The following is a 25691-nucleotide window of genomic DNA, read 5'->3' as shown; positions in this document are numbered from 1 at the left end:
AATTCTCAAAAATCAATGGAAATTCCTCTAAACCTGAAATGTCGAAATTCTATTAAGTAGCAGCTGTGCTGTGGAGATGCAAAATACCTTGTTTACCTGTCTTTGAATAGATTTTATGAATTTTCAGACACTTTGACTAAGTTTGACAAATTTGCAAAAATCAACCAACATTCTCAGTTTGAAATTTCGCTCACTTAATAACTGGAGCTTTTGCGATAAAAACTACAAACATCAGCCCCTTACCTGGTCTGAATCCCGCCTTTTTAAAGCAAATTTTGAATATTTCTCAAAAACGAGCGGCATTTCGATTTTTATCTCCTGAATCATCGGTGCCTCCTCCACGTAAATCTGGGATTGTTTCTCTTTACTTGCATTTGATTAGATTTTACGAAACTAACGACTTCGGATGTGCTTACTTGCTCCGACTGTATTCACCGAAGAAAAAAGCTTCAGGACAATTTAAAAGAGTCCCCACAGAATGCTCGACGAGTTTGAAATATAACGCAATTTTATTATCTATAATACTTTAAAAGATTTCCCGTGGAAGCATTGCGGAGATGCTTTTACTGGAATATTCACCAGAGCAACATAAAGATACATCTTTTATGATATTGAGCCTGCCGACGTCTCCGCTTCCATCCAGCCTGTTCGTTAACTCGCAAACAGTCGCTATTTTCGTATGGCTTTCATGCGAAAGGTTGCAGCGAGTGTATCAATTTGATCACGTCAATAATAATAGCAGCAGAAACATATTTTTGTTGTTGAGAAGGAAGCGGATACACTAGTGCGAAAATTAGGGCAATATCTGTTCCATAGAGCGGAGAAAATGACGCAAAAACTCGTTGGTCGTAAAAGGCCGCAAATAAAGCTTCCATTTCATGGAAGCGGCGTAAAACCCATTGTGTTTGGGGGGCAATTCTTAACTCAAATCGCCCCAATTCACTGATTCGTTGCCAAAATCTCCTCAATTTCCTCAAAAGTGTTTCCCCACACGAAACGTTCCTTTTACCTTTGCAGCTTAATTCCGAATAGGATGAACTCATCAGGAATATTCTCAAACTAAACCCCCTCAAGCAGCAGCCATGAAGCTCGGAAACTACTTCTTTTACTCGTTGTTCCTCTTCATCCAGTGCAGTTTTGGACGCAGAGCCAACGATCGAAACCGACAAATCTTCCAACTGAAGGAAGAAAACATGTATCTCAATGAGAATGAGCTGATCGACAGCTTGCAAACTGGCAGACGCGAAAGACACAAAATCCGGCACCAGCATGAAGAAATCCATTGGCCAGTGAAGAAAATTGCGATTGTGGAAGGCGACATTGTGCTCGGAGGGTTGATGATGGTGCACGAAAGGGAGGATTCGGTAATGTGCGGCCCTGTTATGCCCCAAGGGGGCATTCAAGCCCTAGAAGCCATGCTTTACACTCTGGACAGACTGAATAATGATGAACCGAAGTTGCTTCCGGATATTTCCATTGGCGCCCATATATTGGATGATTGTGATCGGGACACTTATGGCCTGGAAATGGCTCTTGATTTTATCAAAGGTACGTAGAAATTTCCAGCTAGTGAATGTGGCCACTAAAGAGCGAAATAGATTTCGTAAATCCTCAAATTTTTTTGAATTTTTCACCTTTAAACTTGCTCGATAAGCAGCACTGAAGTTCACAGTTGAAGCAAGTTTACTCAAACCCCTGATCTCTTCGTATGTGCTGGCAAAGACCCGCTTGAACGATATCAATTTAGTCGCAAACTGGACAGAATTCCAATAAATTATGTTAAAGCAGGAACGTTTTGCCTTAGCAAATATCTCTGGGCCTTGCCGATATGGATTAGCTCTAAAAACGACCATGTCTGCTGGATAAAGTGGATCATTTGTATAGGATTGGGTCAAAGTCAAATGTGGCTTTAATTAATGAATCATTCCGGGAATATTTACGTTTACTTGGTGTCAAAATTGATGCAAATGTTTCGATTCTCCTTTGCATTTTTCGTGGAAAGTGCTCAGCAAATTCGGACATTTTCCACGCAATTAGTTAATGCAGTTTTAATTCGTTTTTCTTGCTCCAAATCGACTTTGCCTTGCAAAACTCTCACTAATTGGTTTTTAGTGTGGCAATTATTCAATTCAGTAATAACCAACTTTGCAGAATGCACATTTTCACATTTCCACGAACGACTAATCAACAGTCCAGAAATTCCCATTTGGACATGCAACTCTTATAGAAAAGTGCAGGTTTGCAAGCAAATCTTTCCCCTATACAATGGCCTTCGGGATTGGGGCAATAAGATAAATAGAACGACTTGTCTTCGTCCATTTTCAACATATTTCTGATGATTAATTAATGTGTTATTATCCAATTTTTCAACACCATAAAATTGCTTGGGCGGCCATCAGAGTAGATGTTTCCTGTCGCGGAATGTCCTAGGCGACATTCCTGATTTATTTTACCTGGAATGGCGTGCAAAAGTAATTAATCATGTTCTGGCCTATGCCTCAAAGAGATATTAATTTTCGGATATCAAATGGCGACATTCCAAATACCGGTATTTGTTATCGTCATACCTTAATTACTGTTTCAGCTGCAGACAACTTTACACTTGAATGAGTCCATTCCGCAGCTGAAATGGGATGACAAAGTTATTACTTGTTTCCGTTGCTTCTCTTCTCAATTTAATTCAAGGGAATTAACAGCAAACGGGGTTTATTGCGATTAAAAATACAACTCTGAACACAACAACATAACTATTAAATTAAAGAACAAAAATGTAATTACTAATTTGGATCTTTCACATTACCGACGTCTCTTACACGGTAGTAGCAAATGTTAATAGAATTACCAAGGAGTTTAATGAAATTAGTGCAAAATTATCTTATAAGTGAAATATCCAATTAGGGTGGATGATGGCGACGGCGTTTTGAGAGCTAATTGGCCAGTTTTGAGCTGAAGAAACCAATTAGAAGGTTCGCTTTTGTTCTATTGAAACCTGCCAATTCAAAATGTATCAACTAATTGACTTGTCGACTCAACTGTGCTGTTTCACGTTGAAGAGGGAGTTAAAAAGTAAGCGATGAAAGCAAATATTATCTCTGCATTCAAGGGAATTTTGCACATCACGAAGCTTAAAATCCAGCAAGAATCCTAATAAAGAGAGCTCGGATGCAGAAATAGTTTCCACTGGAATAACTGTTGTCTTTGGGAAATATGCAATTACAAACCGCCAAGTTCCGACTGAATTACCCGCAGTTTACATGTACTATGTATATCGGCGTACTAACCTAATATTTACTTATTAAGGGCTGAGGGCTCTAAATTGGTATCAGGGTTCGGATATGAACGTATTTGGCTCTCAGGTTGCAAATGGAGAAATAAATTATCCTTGAACCGAATTATAAGCTATTCTTTACGCGAAAAGCTCTATTTTATTCTACTCGGGCCTCTTGCAAAGCTTTTCGATTTTATATTTGTTAATTGTGTTTGCTGGACTAAAACCAAATGCAATTTTAAACAGGTCCTTTTTTAGATAGTGATACCTTCTTATTGAGCCTCAGTAGCGATTTGAAATTTTCGTTTTGGTCTAAAGTTCTGAAAATGTTAATCGAATGTGAGCAAAGTTTGGTTTTTTCAGCCAGTTATCGCGAAGTTGCACGCCTTTCTTTCAAAAATTGCAACTTCTGACTGAGTCTAAGTAACAACATAATATTTTCGCCATCTATTGGTCAGTTGTCGATAAACCGGTTCTGCGAATTTCAACAAAATCTGAGCAAATGCTGATTTGTTCAGCTAAATCAATGCTGCGTTGAAATTTTTTTCCGCGCTTTTACATATCGTTCTCCAAAAAATGCCAACTTCTGATTAAGCTGGCGTAGCAACTTCAAAATTTCGGCAAGGAAAGGCAAGTGTTGGGTCTACAAACACAAAAAAATTTGAATAAAATATAAGTTAATTCTGATTTTTGGCAACCAAATGAGCTGAATTGAAAAAGATTGTTATCGCGTTAATACTCGAGCTTAAATTTAAAAATTTAACTACTGATAACTCACTATGGAGCCTTAGTAGTAACTTTAGATTTTCGTCATCTATAGGTAAATTTCCGGTTAAAAAGTTCGAAAATTTTCAATACAATGTGACGCAAATTGTTATTTGTGTCAGTCTTATAGGCCCTTTCCAAAAAAGTGAGAACTTCTCATTCAGCCTCAGCAGCAACTTGTAATTTTCACGATCTATAGGCTGCTTTACAGTCTAATCGTGCTGATGATTTGAAGAAATTCTGAACCAATTCTGATTTTTATTAGTCTAATAAATGCTGGACTCAACAAGAATCTGGCTATTAACCACCTTTCTTAAAAAAATTAGGGCTTTTCATTCACGTTTATTAGCATCTGAAAATGTTGGCAATCTATAGGTGACTTGATATTCTGGTAGTTCTGAAAAACTCAGCTAAATCCGAACAAATCCTCATTTTTGTCAACCAAATCAATTGTGGGCTGAAAATTAATGTTTTCACGCAATTACACGCCCTTCCCAAAAATTATGAGAACTTACACTCTGAAACTCCTCAAAATTTCAGTAACACCCGAGTAAATTCTGATTTTTATTACTCATATCAATGCTGCGCTAAAATTTGTGATTTCATGCAATTACATGCCCTTCTTTAATGAACGGCAACTTTCTGCTGAGCCTCGGCAGAGGCTTCCAATTTTGGTCATTTATACATCACTTCTCGGTCTAAATGGCCTAAAAATTTCAGTGCAATCCGAGCAAAATCTGATTTTGTCAAATAAACCAATGCTGCGCTGTATACGAATTGGCGCACTGTGGAAAAAATCTTCTTCTGACGTTTCGCACGCACGACTGGCATGCATCTTCAGAGCCAGCGTCGCGCAAACCTTCTCTGAAGATGCAAGCAAAAACCTTGTTTTTTCGCCCTTGCAGAATTAAAATTACTATAAAATGGATGGAAAACAAATTAAGAAAACTTCTAAGCAAATTGAAAATCTAAATTCATCGACTAAAACATAACAATTTTTGAACTAGAACATAAAAATCTAACAAACGATTAACTGATGTACAACTTTTTTCTTCACCAGGGTTTCAATTTTTCAATTGCTCCCAAGCTAACATTGTGAAATGGAAGACTCCGCTAAAACTTCTCTTATAAAATTCAATTACAAAAGTAAAAATTAACTTTGGGCGGGTTCTTAGAAATACAGATGAGCGTTGAACTGAAATCGAATTAAAACAGGGAATCTTGTAAAAACATTAACTTTAGCGATTTCGTTGTGTTTTCCTGGCGCTAAAATACGTGTTTTTCTGGGCTCTTTATCCTTGTCCTTCCAGCACAGGTATTTTTTCAAGGTTTCAAGGGCTGCGAATTGTGAGCCAACTCATGCACGTAATTTATTGGAAAAGTTTCCTCTCAGTTGAGAAGTTTCACGCATTCAAAAGTTGCTGTTGAATGAAAGATCTTTACGCTTCGATGTACGAAATTTTTGTCATAATACTGGAAAACATCCATAAATATACTTATGCGGACTTAGAAAGGTTTCTTTGAAGGACATTTGTTTTTTTGAGTCGATAATTCCACATTTATGATCATCGCTTTGTCGGGACAGTTTCGCCCGAATGCATGAGACAATGCCCTGATGAATAAAAATTTCTATTCATATTCATTACAAAAACCCCATTGTGTCCAGATATTAAATTTCCGGGGACTTAATTCTTTCCCGAAATATACAAGCTTACATTTCGCATTGGGCCACAGTAACGAAGTTCTGTAATCCGAAGCCTGCAGTTTACAGCAATACTCCTTTGCGGCTTGTTAGCTAATTGCGGATTAAGCAGCCAGTAGGAAAATTATCGATAATATTTAAATAAGGCGAAAGTCGTTTCGGATCGTTTTTTCAAGTTTTACATTGACAAAGTCTGAAGTAAAATTTTCTTTCATAATCGGATTATTCACCGCCGGTAACTTTTTGTTTGGGACACGTCCAACTTAATTTATTGAGTGGAGCTTCTCTTAGCTGGAGCAGCTGCAAGAGGCAAGAATTGTATGTGACATTTTCCGAAGCCAAATTCCTTTTTCGCCAAATACACCGGGATGGCAAATCGCTTGTTATTTGCCAATGGATCAATCGCAGCCAGTTTGGATTACATTTCGGTTTCCCAACTGAACCATTTCAAGCATTTCTTATATATAGTATTATTACTATTTAGTTCAGATTATTTTGCAACGATCAATTTGCTTCATCGATATTTCCCATAAAAACACATGGAAAATGTTGCTCAAAAGAAAACATCATTCAGCGAACAATGGTTGGAAAACAAAACATTCAGTTGAAGCTGGTAAGACGAGCTGCATTGGCAAGATCGATTCGATGTTTTAGAGTTTCCCTTTCGAACGTGCCTTTAAAATAGTGTATCGAAGTGTATCATCAAATATTTCATATCGATAAAATATTGCAAGTACATCCGGGAGAAATACCCGGGCGTATGCATGTCAATTTGCTGGAAAGCATTCAATGTTTGTTCCTGGACCGCAGACTTGTTCGAAATAACAAATTTTCTGATGTATTTGAACAACTTTGTTGCGTTATTTCAAGTAGGGTTTTGAAAAATCTTTGAAAATGTCCCAATTTTCTTGATGCAGGGAGGTAAAGTTTTTTACTGACGGAAAACATCAAACGTCTCTAAGTGTTCTTAAAAAAAAAATTGTTGGTGGCATTTCCATTCGTTTCTGAACAATTTTTGATGATTATTTGTCGCAAGTATTTCAGTCACAAATTTTTTATATGCTCCCAATAAAACCAATTCTTAATCACCCTGTTTGCCCACCAGCACGCACCGTGCTATTCGATGTGCAAAATAAATTTATATTTTGATTAAAATTTAAATTTGCTGTTTAATTAAACTGGACGTCATGTACTCACTCAGCTTTCGACTAATTTTAATATTTATGAAGCTCATTCGGCCGCCACATGAAAGTGTATCTACTAATATTCGGGCTTCGTTTAAATATATAAATAATCGACAAAATAATGTTTAATCAAGTGGGGTGTTTCTGTTTTGGACCGTGTCCAAGCTAATTAGCTCACTGCGAATAAAAAAGAAACATTTTTAAACAGTTTTAGTTTGAACGGTCCAACTGTGGAGCCAGTTTATTGGAATTATTTTGCATATTATAGAAATTAGCCGGTGCATATTTAAATACTGCACAAGCGTTAAATTATTAAAGGAAATTGCTGCTGAAAATAGTCCCAGATGGTTTAGAATTTTTAGCTGGGTTTTATTGCTTACATTATAATTTAACTTTGGGACTTAATAGTAATTGGAGTTTTTTGCGCCTTGATATTGTGGTGGCAAAGAATTTCCTCTGTAAGCATCTGAGCAAACCACCTCTGCAGATGTGCGAACAACTCAACAGTTTAATAAGCTTAATTTTGGTATCTCGTTGGAATCCTTTCATGAGTAATTAAATACCTTTGCTGTTTGCTTGATGTAAAAGCTTCTTAAATATGTTCATCGTTTCCGAATTCCTGGCTAAATAATCTCTTGTCAATTAAAGTATTTAATAAATAACTCCAAACAGTTTACGGTGTTATGTAAACACAGATTCCACTTAATAATTCAAGCATTTTCTTTGCAGATGGACACATGCAGTACTTTTCTCACAGGCGAAATTTAATTAGGCCGAAAATAGAGTCAATTTTTGGTAAAAGACTTAAAAAACTTTAGCCAAAGTATTATTTCTAAACGAAATTTCAAAGTTTGGAGAATTTTCGGTTGCCGTTTTGAAAGGGAAATTTATTAGAAAAAGATTTAAACTAGAAGCTCGATCATCCAATTTCAGCATGCAACTGGCAGTTTCTAGTGCTATTAACGGCTATTAATTTCCATTTTCCACTGTCTCAGCTTGAGAAAAGCAGCACAAAGTGAAATACAATTGAAATAGTTCAAAGGTCTAGTGGAAAACACTGTCAATGCAAAACTAGCGAGTGAAATAGGCTTTAAGATCTTAAAAGAAAGCCGGCGTAAATTAGTTCTTGTTTAAGCTAAGTAAATTTTGAGCTTTGCAATAAATCGTGCTTTGTAATCCGTCTGCCAATTTTCGCATCGTAAGCTAAATCGATTTTACTACTAAACTAAACCCTTGCGGTAAATCTGTGATGGAATTATAGTAAACGTTGTCTGAATGTTGAATTATTAATTTTCAAACGAGAAATTTCGTTTCGACGACTGATTTTCTATTCCAACAAACCAATGTAATTATTTTCATTCGAAACAGGCAAACACCGTGACTGGCTGCCATTGTTGCACTTTTCCGTAGCAAACCTCGTTTTCCTTATTTTCATTAAATTACCGGGAAAATCGTCTATTTTCATGTTGGCAAAGGTGACCGAACAATGGGAAGGAAGTAATTATTTTTCCCGGTGACATCTTTATCGTTTTAATTTCGCTGATGTGGGCCGCAATTCAAACCAATTCTTTGCAGCAGAAATTCGGCAATTACTTAAATGGATACTCGATCGAATGCCTTTTTTTGTCTTGTTTTTGGCACCGATTTATCAGAAATGCATACTTGCACCATGTAGGAAAACCGCCGAAGTAAACTGTTTGGTTTAACGCCGTTCACCGGAAAACTTCATTATTTCCTTCTATTCATTCCATGGGCGTTGTTTATTTTGAATTTTTCCAATTTTCTAAATGGGAACTTTCGGGTGTTCTCCTCTTCAAAACGGGCTTTAAAGTTTACTTTGAGTTTTAGTTAGTTTCACGCAAATGCTACGACAATCCCACTTTCTTAAACGCACTTAACTTAACTCTTCTTGCGAAATTTTATAAAAATGCCTTTTGTTTCTACTTTTTCACCACTCCACTCCGGCTCGAAGGACCAACATTTCGTTTCTTCAGTGTCAAACTGGAATTTAAAATTTAATGGCACGAATTAAAAGCCAGCCCATATTTGAATATTCCTCCCATGCTGGCCGCCGAACGTTAAATAAATTCGCTACCATTCATTAGTATTCTCCATTAATTACATAAACCCTTTGTAATAATAATTAGGGTCTTTGAAAGCACTTGCCGGCTTCAAGGGTACCGCTATGAAGGTATTCGCAATTTAGATAACACTAATTAACAATATATAACAGCAGGATTACATGATTTGTTTCAAACAATAGCCGGCAGGACAAATTTTAATAATTTGTTCCAGTTGACTCGGAGTTTGCTCAGACCTCTTGCCTGCCATGATAGATGGCATGGTAAATAGAATATAACTGATTTTCCAGCTATTTGGGACAGCAAAAAGAGTGGGGTCTGGAACATGATTTATCTTGCCAGATGATAATGTTGGTGCAAAGTGTTCACTTGTAACTACTGAATTAATTAAATGGGCATTATTTTAATGTAACTGCTGTTTTAGCTTCAAGGGTGAAGGCGCTTTTTCTTAAGTATTCATTTCAGTTCCAGTTCTAGAAGCGCAGCTGGAAGCTCTGGAATATTTCGTTGCTCAACTATTTTTCTACCGAGTGTTTCCAACATACTTAAATAATTTTCAATGAGTTCTTGCTACGTCTCTTTATGCCTTGTCGAAATCAAGTTGATGTATACCATAAAGTTGTCCTGTTGCGTTTTCATCCTAATCAATTCTCATGTTTGCATTCTTTTTTGCAGCATTTTTTAGTTGTTTACTGCTCAGACCCGATGGAGTCATTTTAAGCCTTTTTGGGGTTTTAACGATATGTTCGTTAGTGACCCATTGAGAATCTTATCAGCTCCAAAACCCTGCATTTAGCTCAAATCAAAATGCGGTTATTAAATAAAATTCCCATTCCACATGAACTAGCGCTTCTATAACTCATTTATATCAAATGTAGTTGCAACGTTATTAAACTGACATTAACTGAACATTTTGTGCGAAATTTAAATAGCAGAAATTTGGATGTATTTTAACGCAACATAAACTACTAATTGCTCTGGTTATTCGGCATTAAGCAACGCTTAGAATTCGGTTAATTTAAATGATTAATCCCAGATGGCTTCAACTGCAACTGTTCACTACATAGTCAGGCAAGTTTATTCAAAATAAAACTAGCGGTTACTGCGCCATCCGAAACTTTGATCCTTTAATGCCGTTGGCTCACCAAGGGACCGTTTAAGGTCCATTCTAGGATGGGATTGCAATATCTGGAACGGATCCTGTGTTTATCCCAGAAAATACCTTTTAGGAATTTGTCGTGACCTTTCTAGGTGCCGACCGAAACTGAAGATTAGCTGGTGGAAAATCGGTGGAAAATGGTAAATAAATCGTCCCGTTGCCACTTGCACTAGGAATACTTAATACTGAAGAGAGAAGTTTTGTGCGGACAAACTTCCCAAATAAGATTCTTTATCTGGGTATTGGGCGCATTGGTTAAAGGGGAAGTTTGCAAATTTAATTTGAGCTGAACAGTGAAAGTTTGGAAATTTTATTATCCTAATTGCTGGAAGTAAACGAAAACAGACACAGGAAACTCGACAACCGCATGAAGAAGTTTTAGTTTGATAATCGTGTCAATTTTGAAAATTATCAAGGCGTGCGTTCTGAGTGCTTTAATCGATATTCGGTGGTTTTCACCCAAAATCTCTAGCGTTTAGAGCGATTCTAAAACTCGAAAATTTTCAGTAAGAACGGGCTTTTTTAGACCAACAATTTAGTGCGATTCAAATACAAATTTTCCGGTTTCCAGATTCACGTACTCTAAATTAGAAGTTATGAATTTTTAAAGCACAGCTTCTGGGCTGAAATTCGGTCTTTTAAACCAACATTTACCAATTCCGCAAAACTCAAGATTTCGTGCTATTTATATAAGATTTTGTAGTCTTCTTGTTTAAACAACTCTGGCTGTATTTGCGGAAATCAAAAGTTTCTATACAGCAATGTTTAAAAGTTATCAATTTTTCAAACATAAGGTACTGCTGAGCAAAAACGCTGTTTCTTAGTCCAACATTTACCCATTCTGCAAAAATCCGGATTTTAATAAGATTTCCTATGTGCAAAATTTAATTATAATAAGCTTAACTGCAAAAGTAGTAAGTTTTTTAACACCCCAAATTAGAAGATATAACTTTTTTAAACCCAGTGTTGCTGGGTGATTTATAAGATCAACATTTACCAAATGCGCAAAAATCAGGATTTCTTGCCATCGCTATAACATTTTCAGAATTTTTAGGCTCAACTATGCTCGGTAAACAGCAAAAGTTTCAATTGTTTACCGCCTCTGGATTACAAGTTAATTTTTTTTCAAGCATCGAGTGTATGTGGGTTAAAACGCTAATTTTAGTCCAATTTTTACCAAATCCTAAAAAATCAGTCTTAATTGAAATGCGCATCAAATTTCCACTGTTTGCAGGCCTAAGTTTGTGCTATTAGGAGAGGAAGTGCCATGTTTGTACAAGTGCTGGTTTAAAAGTTAGAAACTGTTCCAACATAGAGAACACCTGGGGAAAACACGCAATTTTAGACCAACATTCTCCAAATCCGCAAAAATCAGCATTTTTTTAAATTTCAATGAGATTTTGATCGCTTACTAATCGATGTCCATTCTGTATAGTGCAGAAGTTCACAGTTTCTGCCGGCGCTAGTTGAGAAGTTTGGAAATTTTTAAACATAGAGGGGATTGGCATTTTTAGACCAAGTTTTAACAAATCCGCAAAAATCAGAATTTTGGGCAATTTGAATGAAATTTTCAAATCTTTTAAACCTTGATTTCTGCTGTACACCCGCAACTTTATAACTTTCTAGATCTGCTATTCTGGATATTACGATTTTTTTACCACAGAGTGCACATGGGTAAAAACGCGAATTTTTGACCGACTTTTACCCAATCCGCAATAGTCGTTAAATTGCGCATTTTTACAAAGATTTTGCAAATTTTTACAGTCCTATCTTGGCTTGCAGGCTCTTGACTTGAAGTTTCTTCTCTAGAGTTCAAAAGTTGCAAGTTCCTACCGATTCATGTTTGGAAGTTATGGAACTTTTCAAGTTTAGATTGCACTTCTGTAAAATCATGCAGTTCTTGACCAACATAAACCAATTCAGGAAAAATCTGAATTCATCAGGATTTCCACAAAATTTTCAGGTTGTCTAGATCCAGGCACTCTCTCTAGACTGTCAAATCTTCAAGCTTCTACCGATTCTGGTGGAAAAGTTAAAAATTTTTGAAACATAAGTTGCAGCTTTTTTGAGACTCACATTTACCAAGTGCGCCAACATCGGAATTATGGATAAACCTTTCCTGCAGGTATCAGGAATTTCAAATCAACTGACCATCAGCTAGTTAACATCGCAAATTTCAACCACACTCGGCTATTGGCTTATTTGAAGTGTCGATTTAGTGAAATTTTAATCGGATCGTTGCTCTCTTGGTCAGCGCTTTCACGTAATGAATTCCTGCCCTACTCAAATGTTAAATGTTGAGCAACTGTTGCCAATATGAACAGTGTAATATAAGGGTGCACATCTGCCAGCAGTAGAACATTGCATTTCCTACACAACGATCCATGAAAAGGCTCTTTAACCCTTAAAATTGCTTTCCAGGAGCTTTCGAAAGTGTGTTTGAGCTTTAATTGAATTTCAAATGGTTGCGTGGAATTCGAAATGTTTTAAAGCCACCACCACTGACTTTCGCACAGTTCGACTAATAGACGAGAATTAAATCGAGATTTATTGCAAACATTAGAACGACTGCTGAAAGTTTGAAATATTTGTAATGTCGGTCAATCTCATCCAATAATATGCTTTTGATGGCAGCATCTGGCATTCTCGGGCGTTTTCATCCTTTTGTTTTTTCAGCCGCATTTCTAATATAGAAGGAAATAGTGAAACACTTCATCGCACGAAAACGAATACGTGAAACGCAAGCGAAAATGTCCGGAATAAGCATAAAATAACCGCTGATGGAATACGGATCGGCTGAAATTTGATTTCGGCCACTTTCCTAATGTTTTATCGGCCAAAATGGAAATGCAGCGTTAAACAGAGCTTTTTCAATCGTGAACTTGAAGTTTGACTGAAAGGCTTGAAGCCTGTTCAAAGCACAGTTATTTTTTCTCCATAACGCAGGCAGATGGTGATTGAAAAGTCACTAATAAAAGTCTTCTGTTTCTCACTTCATGCTTTTTGCAGTTAAAAATGTGGATATTTTTTGCATTTTATCAGCAGTAGCAGTTGAGCTTTACGCACTAATTTTACATGGATTTCGAAACGTTTGAATAGAAAAATATTGTAATCCTGAAAACGCAACGGTTGAGCTATGTGCAGCGATTAAAATTGAATTTTTTGAATACAATTCATATTTTGCTCGATTCGCTCGTAAAAATAATGAAATATGCGAATTTATCGGAATATTTGTTAAATACATCATTTGAGTCAAAAACGGTATTCGACGAAAACAGCCATGTTTTTTAAACAAAACTATTTGATTACATTTTAGGCAACGAATGGCGCATTTCCATACAATTTAAATTTCCATTTGAAAAGGAAATACGTTCATATTATGTTTCGCTTCTAGTTAGTCAATAGCGATTTGATATAGAATTATATTACATATTCTAGATTAAATTTAATTTAATATTCGCCATTCAATAGTGGAAGTATCCATATGGTTTTATGTTGAAATGAAGCTTTAAAATGATGGAAACTGCTAGGGACCTGAAGTAAAAAACCCTTTTCTTTGAATATTGAGAAATTATATCAATAGTAAGTGGAAAAGAGCCATATTTTTTGAAGAGGTAGCTTGGAATAACCATGAAAATTTAATGTAGTAAAACTAACGTGAACGTGAAGCTGTTAGGGCTGGAAAATAATCAGCAAAAAATAAATGCTTAAACGTTTTCCATGTTCAATTTTGGGACTAAACCCGACATTTTCCATTTTTAAATAAAACCGTTTTCTTCGTCACGATTCAGCGGTGACGTTCCATATCAATTACTGTTCCGAACATCTGGAAGGCACTCAGACGATGGAAAAACGCGCTTAGACTTAAAAAATTAAAAGAGTCCTCCGCCTACAAAGACACGTCTACAGTCCTTTCACAATTTCCGTGAAGTGTTTATTGACTTTGCAGGTTTCATGCATTTCGGCTTACCGCCAGCCTCGGATGTTGGCTTTCCGGTAACCGTGTCTTATCCAGCAGGATCAATATCCAATTGACTTGCAAACTCGTTACAAGTGCAGGAAAATGTTATTGTAAACGACACTGTTCTACACTGACAAGCTTAAGTTACACACACATCGAATTAAGCTGGCAGGAATATTGTTTTCATAGGCTTTGTGCAATCGGTGCACTTGGAAGTTTCTGCTTAAATTTATTTTGAGGGCTTTCGAGCTCTGGTTTACTTGAACATTTCCAGCCGAAAATACCGCTGGATAATTGCGAAAGTGGATGCTAACGCAAACGTAAAATCACATGGGATTTTACGTACAGTGAAAGTTCGAATGATAAAATGCACTGTAGATTTTTCTTCCGACCATTTCCCCCGTTTCAGGGCGAGTAAATTCAAATGTCAACTGCACGCTCCCTCACACAAAACAGGATTTTCCATTCGGATTGAGAGATGATATCGAGCAGAATTCATTAAAAATCGACAGTGAGCTGAAAGCCACAGTGTATTTGGAAACATGTTGAATCCTTATTTTTTTCTCTTCTTAACGACCAAATTCATAAAGCCACTATAAAAATTAACTGAAAAGGCGATTGGTTCACTGTCCATTATTTCTCGTTTGTTTTTCCACTTCCAGGCTTCCACCCTCAAAGTGGTGCTGGTCGAGCAAGCAAAAATCAGTTTCACGTTATTAAAAACATCCACACTAACAAACTTCATCTTTGTTAATATTGATCCACATTTGACTAGTTCAGACTGCCAATTTCAAGGCCCTGAAGTTCCGTATGTGCCTGAAATTAATCCTTGAAAACAACTCGAATCTAATTAGGCAACCACTCAGCACTAATTAACGCGCATCAATGCGAGAATGAATACACTTGGAGCAGCACTTTGGTCGCTTCGAAATAACGCCTGGAAGCCTGTAGGTTTCCATTATTTGGCAAATAGAGGAATTATTTAAATTGCAAATGTTTTCATTACTTGTATTAATTCCTTGAGCGCGTTCCCTTTCCGCTTCAATCGCTGGCTTTTCCGAAAGAATCATAAATCTAGTTCCAGGGTACAGATTCGGGATCCATAAAGTGGCGCGTAGCTCTAGGCGGAATTATAATAAAATGGCAATGAATAATGAGATGCCCGGTTTAATCGAGGCGATTTTTCTTCGGCCCCTGCTATGTTAAACGCAAAAGCTTTGATTCGGGTGATTTCTCTGATTTTCCACGAATTTTTGATAGCATAATTCTGCCAATTGGGCCTATAGAACAAACACTTTTTCAGTCCGAAAGAACTCCACGCACCAACTAAGTCAATTAAACTGCGAATAAAGCGGTTTATATCGGTTTCTTGCTATCGCCAGCCCCTGCCAATCGGTAAATAATTAGCAGCCAAACTATTAATAGAATGAAATTAATTATCCATTCCGCCGGTGCTTGTTAATGAGAAAACTTGGGTGGGAAAAGGCGAAAACTGTCAAATATTTCAATTTAACAGCCCCTAAGTGAGCTAATTGGTTCAGCTTGACGACGGTTAGGCAAGATTTTTTTAAATAAATATTTATCGGAACTGGAGACTGGAGAGTCTAAGGAGTCTAAAGACTGAAAAGGGTTTGGAAGACCTGTTCTGCCTTCCTTGTATATTGCAGATTGACTGAGAAACAAAGCATTCGAATTTACCAACCAGCATGTTTCAAAACGAAACCACATTGGTTTATTTCTACCCAACCAGAATTGCCTGAAACGTAAATTAGCCGAACAAAGGGTCATAACGTTTATTACAATGGAAATGAGAGTTCATATTGAATAGTTTACCTGTACATGTACGTCTTCCTAAAATTAATAGGGTTTATTTAATGGGAAAAGTTTCCGTTGCCAGCAATCCATTAGTTCGCATTTAAACTAGATTATTCTATTAGAATTGATTAAAAGTTTCCCATTTGTTTCGTGCTTAACATTGTGGTTTTGTGCACTATTTGGACGAAGTTTGTCTTGCAACCCGAATTAGTTTTATGACCATTAGAATGTAATCTAATTATTACTGCTTAGTTGGTTGTAGGTAAAATTCGATTATCGCTGCTGGCAGAGCGCTAGATTAAGAATAAGTAAAGTCTGGGGAAATTTTACACTACTCACGTTGAGATTCGAGTCGCTGAATGTTAAACGGATTATCTATCAGGTCGTTTATGCGAACAGATTTTCCTTGCCAGGTTTGAACTTTTAATATTCTGGCAGCAAAAATTTCATACTTTATTGAGACCTGGATCTTGTGTGGTGTACTTTTACCAGTTTTGTTCCGCATTGATATAATTTTGTCCGCTGTTTAAAATATTGGGCTGTTTTCATGCAATTGCAATAAAATCTAAGCCGGTAAAAGAACGCTTCCAGCTTTATTTCATACAAAACCGTTTTCAGTTTTAAATTGAAAATGCTTTTGCACAATAATTTGCTGGGCTTAAATCGCGATATTACTTAATGCCAGCATTGGGTCATGTATATTTGCTGCTTTATTCCAAACATTCACCAAGTGTTTGGAAAACTTTAGATTTATGAGGATCGCTTGAGCGCGGACTTTTACATGCATAATTTGAGAGGTTTAGTAATAAAAAAACTCGGAGGATGGATTTACTGCAAGATTTTCAGTTTGCAGTCATTAGAGCTGAACGGGGTTGGCAGCTTTCCTGCTTTCAACAGTTTACGCAATTTGTAATAAAAAGGGTGTTTGTGTAGACAATTCACATACGTGGCTGTTGGGAAAAGGTTGGTAAAACTCTATTTTTCCGTTTTGAAAAACGCTCGAAATTACATTTTTTCGAAAAGTACACTCAAAACCTGGGTTCATATCTCAAAAAAATCAAAAATAGAGGATCTGGAATAGTTAACAAGTGACTTTAAGACTGAAAGGCTTCAAAAACACAGACACTTTCGAGTTGCTTTGCAGTTTCCTCAACAAAAATTCCACCCTCACTTCAAAAAAGTTGCAATTTTTCGACTAGCTGCAAAACCTGCTCAGAAAATTGTACACGGCTCATTTTCTCAATCAGCAGTTTCAATCACAAATCATTTTCTCATCTGCTTCAGAATAACCAAAAAATCTCCAATAACTATTGGAGATTGATTAGTGGTTTAGAGCTTAAATGGCGGAAATTTCAGATTGATTGATTTAAACTTGTATTTTCGATTTTGGCTTTTTTGCGAAGAATTTTACCAAATGCGCTTAAGCCTAAGCGATTTAGTTTAATTGTTTGAAAGGTTTAGTTGAATTTTACCAAGGCCCAAAGGAAAAGCTTAAGTTCTAATTACGACCGGAACTTTTTGCGGACCATTTTTCCGAAATGTCTGCGCTCCAAACTACACAAGGTATTGACTGGATTTTTCCTCCGTTTTAAAGCAAAACCGTGGGTTTATCGAATCCGAAAAGTTTACTTCAGTGGCACAGAAGAGCGAGCTGAGAAAATGTAACAAACATTAGTTTAAAAACGTTTTTCTGATCTCAAACATTAGATCATTGTCGCTACTTTGACAACACCGTTTAGCTTCAATGGAAAGCCAGTGGCTTCCACCACAGGTTCTGGAAGTTTAGACTGAATACCACCATCAGGCTACTGGTTAGGATTTTTTAAGTTGCACACACATTTTATAATTTTTTGCAGGCTATTTTGCCAAACCGCCTCCACACAAAATAACACCAGCTAAAGACCTGAGTGTAGCTCTATTTATTAGCTAAACGCTCATTGTAGAAACAGTGAAAATTCCAATTAAATCGGGCACTGGACTGGACTGGGGACAATTTTCAAACCATTCAGTTGCAAAAGTGTTTTTTAGGCCTGGCGCATTTGGAAGGCTGGCTTTCCAAAGTGCCTCTACGCCAACCAGTGCAGGTACTGTTAGACTTTTGCCCTCAATTGAAGAAGCAAAACTGGGCTTTGAAGAGGTAAAACGCTCAATGTCGTCGTTTAGCACCTGGATTCTACAGAATTTTTTAAACATCGACTAGACAAGTTCAGTTAGGCCCTGGCTCTTGCCTCAAGTGATCGGGAGTAATCAGAGGATAGTGAGCGAATGTTCAATAGATTGCTTTAGGAAACATAATAGGGCAAATTCACATCTGAAATTTACAGAAATTTAGGCAAAATTTCAGAAACTTTCAATCACATTAATGTATCCATATTAGAAGTTTTTCCGTWWTAAACMTTYGCTGGAACAYTGSAARTTGCTGCTTTSAGCGKWGGTTRAACATTCAAACGTAGAGAGCTGCAGAAMGTTATTTTGGGGMAGGTTTKCWGGCCAAAAAATTACCCAAACCCTCATCTCTCGAATACTTGAGGATAATCSGAGGATGTTGAATATAGTTAACAAATGGTTTTAAGAGTGAAAAGCGGAAAATTTGATCAAAAGCGACCGCCGACACTGCAATCTAGGATCCATTAGACGCAAAAAGTTGCAAGACTGCGCCCCTTGCCGTCATTCCAGGAACGGCTCGACCGTCTTAATGATATAATTAATGCAAAACAGAGAACGAAAACGCCCTGAAGCGTGAAATAAGTCCCCCATCCATCGGCCTTGTAACATGCCACACGATGTGTGAGCCCCGTTATATAACGTTCGAAAATTATGAGCATCTGAAGTCAAGCGAATGCACGCAACGACAGTTTTGGTTATCTCGAAGCACCAACGCTTCTGCTTTATTTATACCAAAGTTACTTTATGCCTCTTTCATTATTTATCGGGACTCGCTTGATCGATTCTCAGAAAGTATGTCGCCAGCTTGTCTAATCGACTTCAAAGTCAGTGAGTCTGGAAAACATGAGCGTGTTCTATTCGAACGTGTAAAATTATTGAAATATTCCACTGGGCCTGTTTAAGACACGGACAAAGACATGGAAAACGTGTAAAAGAGTGAAGAGGACATTGAGAATATGAGCCAATTGGACAGGGATTAAGGAAAACCGCTAAAGTCCAGAATGATTTAAATGATTATGGCAAGCCACATTCCCTAACTTTTAAAGGTGGTTTAATTGTCCCATTTTCGAAAAAAAATTTACTGGCAATGTACTAGCTTTAGTGCAATTCTTGCACATTCAATTTTCTTACCAACTCCTTTGTTGTTTCTCCATATCCATATCTAAATCTTTCACAAAACAAACACTTTCATTGATGATTCTCCTTCCATGTGAAGGGCAATGCCTCGTAGCATGTCTGACCCAAATTAATCTCACGTTCACTTGGCGCGCCAGATATGTTGTCCGATTAGCCCCCTTTAAACACTTGTGGATCCGCCATGTAAATTCGAAATTAATTAGAGGCGCAGGTACGCTGGAAAGCGTTGATTAATTCCCAGATGTTCAGGCTGATCGGTCTTTGACTTTGCGTATCACGTTCCGATTTTTGCGCTGATGTCTAATCCGGCTCGAAGGACCACCAGTTTTTCCCCTAGATTTTGCCTGCAGAATCACGCAACCAGGACTTCATTCAATAAAAAATATCGTTAGCCAATGGTTAAAAGAAACCAATCTGGCATGTGCCAGTAACCCCCTATTTAGTCAGTTCCTTGAAAAAACCGATTGCCTACTCAAAACAGCAGGAAAGTGCTGATCGGTGAACTTTCCATTGGACTTCCTCTGACTTTAACGATCGTTCGAAAAAATTCCAACCGCCGAAATTCAGCGCCTTTATTGTGAAAATAGCGATCATTGTGCGAAATCGGTGACCCAGCAAAGCCTGGAAAAGCCGGGCTTGTGTCAAAATACGGGTAATTTATTGAACTGGGGTCTCTTGAGTCGGAATCAAGCTCATTTAATTTTTTTCTTAAGCAACCCTCCAAGGTTTGGGATAAGAGGCGCAAAAACGCTGTAAATGATGGGCGCAGATTAAACACCCAATTCTTACACATAAACGTAATGATACAGATTTAAAAATAGTGGCTGCTTATCTGGAAATTGCGTCTGGAATGACTTTGCAAACGACTTGCTGAAACTTTAGGTAGTTGCCGGTAAATTTATAGTTGCGCTCATATTAAAACGATATTTCAAACCTACTCCTCCTCCCATTAGCTTGAGAGGAGGCGCAGCTTGAAATTGAGGTTAATTTTCACAGCACTAATAAGCTTAATCTTAAACACGGAGATACTTATTGCTGGCATTTAAGGACATTTTCGCCAAGTTCACTCTGGTTACAATTAAATTATCATTTAAGGCTAACTAGCTAATTTCACCGCCATATGGGAGCAAATTCTCAATTAATTTACCCGTTTTGAGGCTTCGCAGTTTCTCATTTTCAACTTGGCATGAGTGTTTGGAATGAAAATCGGTTTTTGAATAGAACATTTATTTGCGCGATTACGACTTGATACCAGTGTTCTAAACGAAATTTGCATTTGCCTGGATTCCAAATGTTCACTCCATTGCTGCTGCCTTAAAGCGATACTCTGGAAGCCTGCAGGAAATTACAATTCTACAACACATACGGGTGAAAGTGAAGGAGAAGGCTCAAGCAAACTCGAACTTCGTGTAATCTGGACTGAAAAAACTGGCAGTTGAAAGTAGCAAAGAAAAAACGGGAATGAAAGTTGGGATTTGCATAATCGCGTTTTGTTAACCGTCAGCCCCAACATGAAATAATTTCCATTTAATAAATGTTTTTATCGCCTACGGGTGTCCTCGACATGACAACTCTGATATATGCAGAAGACCGCTCTTTTAATGTGACGATAAAGAACATTTTCCGAGCCTTTTTTCAACCTCTACGGCAATCATAATTTAAGGGCGGAGGATTTGTTATCGGTGACAAGAAAATGATTGAGAACTGGCTGGTGAAAACTAATGGGGCTGTTTGTAGAAGCGATAATTGCAGGAGGTCGATCGATATCAATTATTCAGTGCACGCATACAAAGACAGCGTTAGAAGCTTCATTACTGAATATCTAAACTCCCTTAAATATTTTGTGCCTGGTAACCAACAGTTGGTTGTATCCGGAACCATTTCAAATGATCATTTACAAGTGGTTTTTTCAAAACTAAAATAACTGAATTAAAACTGAAGAGTTTTACACGGCTAATGTTTAATCGCTGTTTAAATTCTGAATCGCTTTTACAGCGAAAGGTGAAATGTCCTGAAAAGCATTTGGATTTAAAATTTATGCAAAGCGAAATAATGTTTAACTGTCGGAATTTCCTGGCAAAGGCTGAGGCAGCTGAACATATTTGAATGTTATGAAAATTCCATTGTCCTGATTTTCAAGTTGAAATTGAATTATTTCCCATCCGGAAATTTGGATTTTTTTCAGCAACGCTGGTTATTGAGGAAATTTGAAGCGATCCATTGACTGATTTAGTTATGGGCCCGAATGTGACTGGCCCATTAAAGCGTGTACAATTGAGGGAAAAATAAAAATATTGGGCCCTTAAGTCATCCGGTAAAATTTTCCAAATCCCTAATTGACTAGAAATAATACGGGTCAAAAAAGTAAAATGTGTGTCATACAATCTTCAGTTATGAACAGCCGTAAAACACTCAAATCGGTATGCATAATGGTTTTTTTCATAGAGTCGAGTCTGAAATGTAAACAGCTAGCCATACTTTTCAGTATCGCTATGAAGTCGTTAAATCGCCTTAAATGCACTGAAATATTGTAGATAAGCCTGCAGCGAATGTTGCAACGTTAAGCCGATTACTATTAAAGATTTCAGCTAAATGCCCGCTGTTCCCGAATAAATATTAAGCATTTGCAAAGATATTTTCAGTTTCAAAATCCATACGTTGCAGGTTCAAATCGACTAGCGCCCAAATGTAAGTAGCATTGCAATGCCTAAAAAAAATGCAAGTTATCGATGATGTCAAGCAAATTACACGCGCTGAAAATTCCAATTTTTCCACACTTTGCTCAAAATAATATAGTTCGGGGACCTGTTACGCTCGGATAAGACCGAAAATAACAATATCGCCCTGATTTATTGGAACATCCCACAAACGCCAATATCTCATCGGAATATTTTATTAACTTTACAAGATAAATGGTTTTATATTTCACGGCTTTCGTGTTTGTCGCGTAGCAAAAACTGCAATTTATCCTCGGGAAATATATTGACATGCAAAATTGAAAAACGTGTCAATTTATTTGCAAAGCCCTCACTGTCGATGTGATCATTTCGTGGAAATTCAACAAAACTGTTCAGTGGTGGTAAATTGGCAATGGGATTTGAGGCATTTTGAGTTTTTTTGCTGTAGCGCAGAACCAGTTTAGTCGCTCAAAAGTTTCGATCAAAAATCAAAAGTCTATATGTGTGTTTTTTCACCTCAACTAATTGTTTTCGGCTTAAGAAACTCCTCAGTAAACATCAAAAAGAAGTTTAAAGATTATAGAAAAAACGTTAAAAACGGCATTAAATGGGCAAAAATTTCACATATTTCAGATCTGGAGGATTTAGCGAGTTTTTCAACGCACGCCTTTTGCATTCCTTGCGTCCTTGTGGTAAAAATGATAATAGAATTTCGGGCATTTCAAGAAATTCTACTTGTTTTGAAAAAATCCACTTCTACCGCTTATAAAATTTTCGGTCAAAAATCGTAATTGCACCTACGTACTTATTTAGTTCAATGGATGGTTACCGACCTAAGAATCTCCAAATATAAAGTGCATGAGCATAAAAAGATTAAGCTATAAAATAGAAAACCACTCAAAATAGGATAAAAAGATCGCTTACTTTGGAGCTGAAGCTTCTAGCGTCTGTATTAATCGGCATCTCGCATATCTCGCTATCTTTTGATGTAATTGTTGCAAAATTCGAGGGTTCTAGAGATACTTGAAATTTTTTGAAAAATCCGCCTGTACAGCTATGAAATTCTAGGTCAAAAATTGTAATTTTAAATGCTCGTTTTTTGAGTTTAATTCAGTTCTTGCGTCCTAAAGAGCTTCCCAATAGGCGCATATAAAAGGTTTGAGTGAACATGGAACCTTTTGACGACTAAAGCCGTGAAATGTTCAAAAACCTACAGAAATAAACCAAAAATGTCACTTTTTTTCGGATCTGAAGCTTCTGACGAGTTTTTCATTCAACGCTCGCTTCCATGTGATGAGCATGATGTAGAATTATATGCATTTGAAGAGACTTGCGATTTTTTAAGATAGCTTAAGACACTTTTGGTAAAAAACGTTTTTCAGCTCAATGAGGGGCAATTCGACCTAAGAAGAAGCTCTCCAGTCGGTTAAGCATTGTGACCTCCCAAATGCAGCTAAACATGGACTAAAACGCCGATTATTTCGGATTTGAAACTTCAAATGATATATTTTTCGAAAAAGTGTAATTTTCAGCAATTTGACCTTTTTTCGACTAAAAATCGACCGTTCGATTTTGTGTTTTTCGTTTGAAAAAATCGTGTCAATTTTCCAACGTCTTCGATTTGGATTTCAAAACTAGTTTACACTTATATTAATTATTACATATATTTTTTAAATTTGTTGAACTTTCAGTTGCCACTCTTTAGCCAACTATTTCTTAAAAACTTTGTAGTTCCGAAACTTGTCCAATAAAAGAGCCGCCCTCTTCACCAGACTTGACATCCCCTGACCATTTTCCTGACTTCAGCCCGACATATTGCCCATTTCCAAACGCCTTCGGATGAATTTTTCAATAAATTCCCGGTCGTTGAGCTTCCAGCTCTAACCCGAACTGGCATCTAAATGTGTTTTCCATACGCCCCCAATGTTTTAATCAAACGTCTCACATGACGAGGTATTAATAATGCACAATGCAGCTCAAGAGTAAATCGCATGTTGCCTTTAACAGTAATCTTTGCAAATCATTTGTTAAACTAGTCTGGTTCAGAGCGGGTGGAAAATATAATTAATTGGCGCATACATTTTGCTCGAATCTATGCTAATAGTCCACCTTGGAACATGCTCTGCTTGTTCCACCCAGCTCGTAATCATATCGAGTTGGCAATTTTTTATGTAGGAATAAAAGGCAAAGCGATTTTCAATTAATTGGCGCGTTTTCAGTCAATTAAAAATAGCATTTCCAGTCATAGTTTCAATAGGAAGAACGTGACAATTGCTTTAGACGAAATTTCAACTGATGTTGAAGCGGTTGAGAGGTTGAGAGCGCCATCAATTAAATTGAGCAACGAAGGGAAATTGCATAGTTTTCCATGTCCTGTGCTGGAAAATCATTTTTCATTCTTTGTCGGGAAAATTGTTTGATATTTTTAACGGCAAGAGCGTATGAATTTTCCCACATTGATTATGACCTGGCCTTGGCTTTTTATTCTTGTACTCACTTTCCATGCATCATTTGCAGTTGTTTTATTGCTGCTTTGATCTTGTCGCTTTACAATTGGCTGCTGAACTGAAATCCAATGAATTCCCCCAGTTTTTTTCTTCTGTTATTGAACGAATTCCAAGGCAATTTCTAACTAGGTCCTTGTCATCAGGAAAATCCTCGAAACGTTCCGTATAACAATAATTTATTCCATCAATCGGTAAAGCCAGCTTTCCAGCTCATGGAATTTCTCGATCGGATAGCTGTCACGAACTGGATATTACCTCGATCAAACTTTTCCGCCCATTTCATTCAAACAGATGTATCAAAAATATAAGAAGCCCTTTGCAATCCACCCGTGCCGGCACTTCTATTTAGTCCAATTTATAAGTAAATAGAAAACAAATTCGGTTTTGTGCTGCGGGCCAGTTAATTTAACTTTTCTTATATTCATGCGGAAAAGTTTTCCGCCTCTTGAGGACTTTGACAGCTTCTTGGACCAGATGAAGGAAAACGCATAATTGAGAAGGCAAGTTGTGTTCACAAGGGTTTTTTGAACGTTTCGCTTGTCTCGGCAATAATAATTAGCTAGAGTCCAGACGTTAATAGTGCATAAAAGTAAAGTTTTCCAATTAAAGCGATTACTCAGCTTGGCATAAAAGCAGAAAATTACCGCAACAATACACCCAAATAAGATTGATATTCTCATTAAGACCCCATATGTAGCGATGTCCGCATGTATCATGCGACTCCTGAATTAACTAGCAACTCACGTAGCTACATGAAGGTGTCGTATAGCCTGGAAAATTTACTAGGTGCACTCCGAACAGTTCAAATAATTAATGAACTTTATAGTGCGCGAAATAATGCTCCAATAAAAGCTCAGCCGCACCTTATCCAGGAATTTTCCACCCCGCCTTGCCGTTATATGCAACCTAAAACGGCGCTAAAGTAAATGATATCTATTACTAAGTGAAACTGGCTTCCGGTGCTCGATTTTCCTGAACCCTTTTTAGGGGAAAATCGCAGTTTTTGCTTATGGCTGTTTGCAAAAAACACCTTTCTTCCGCCAAATTTCCCCATGAAAGCATTGTTGCAGTTTGTGTAGAAGCTTCATTGCCTTCCCTAATTTCTAACGCGTTTTTCTCTTTCAGGCAGCATTAGTAACATCGAGGGTGCAGAGTTCCACTGCAACAAAACCCAAGTGCGAAAAATAATTTCTGGCATCGTGGGAGCCGCGTCCAGCGTTACGTCCATTCAAGTGTCCAATCTACTTCGACTGTTCAAAATTCCACAG

General features: G+C 37.2%; 1 protein-coding gene across 1 annotated transcript; it reads left to right on the top strand.

Annotated features, from left to right (window-relative positions):
• Nucleotides 1–1000: 1000 nt before the first annotated feature.
• LOC125503245 (metabotropic glutamate receptor 2-like) lies at nt 1001–25691 on the top strand (the record flags this gene model as incomplete). The annotated part of the gene is made up of 2 exons (XM_048663294.1): nt 1001–1548; nt 25549–25691. Coding segments are annotated over exons 1-2 (609 nt in total), but the record flags the coding sequence as incomplete, so codon positions are not given.

Source organism: Dendroctonus ponderosae, unplaced genomic scaffold (assembly GCF_020466585.1).
Source record: "Dendroctonus ponderosae isolate FM_Combo_2020 unplaced genomic scaffold, Dpon_F_20191213v2 Dpon_F_20191213_147, whole genome shotgun sequence".
Taxonomy (NCBI): Eukaryota; Metazoa; Arthropoda; class Insecta; order Coleoptera; family Curculionidae; genus Dendroctonus; species Dendroctonus ponderosae.
This window is presented reverse-complemented; position numbering and strand designations above follow the sequence as displayed.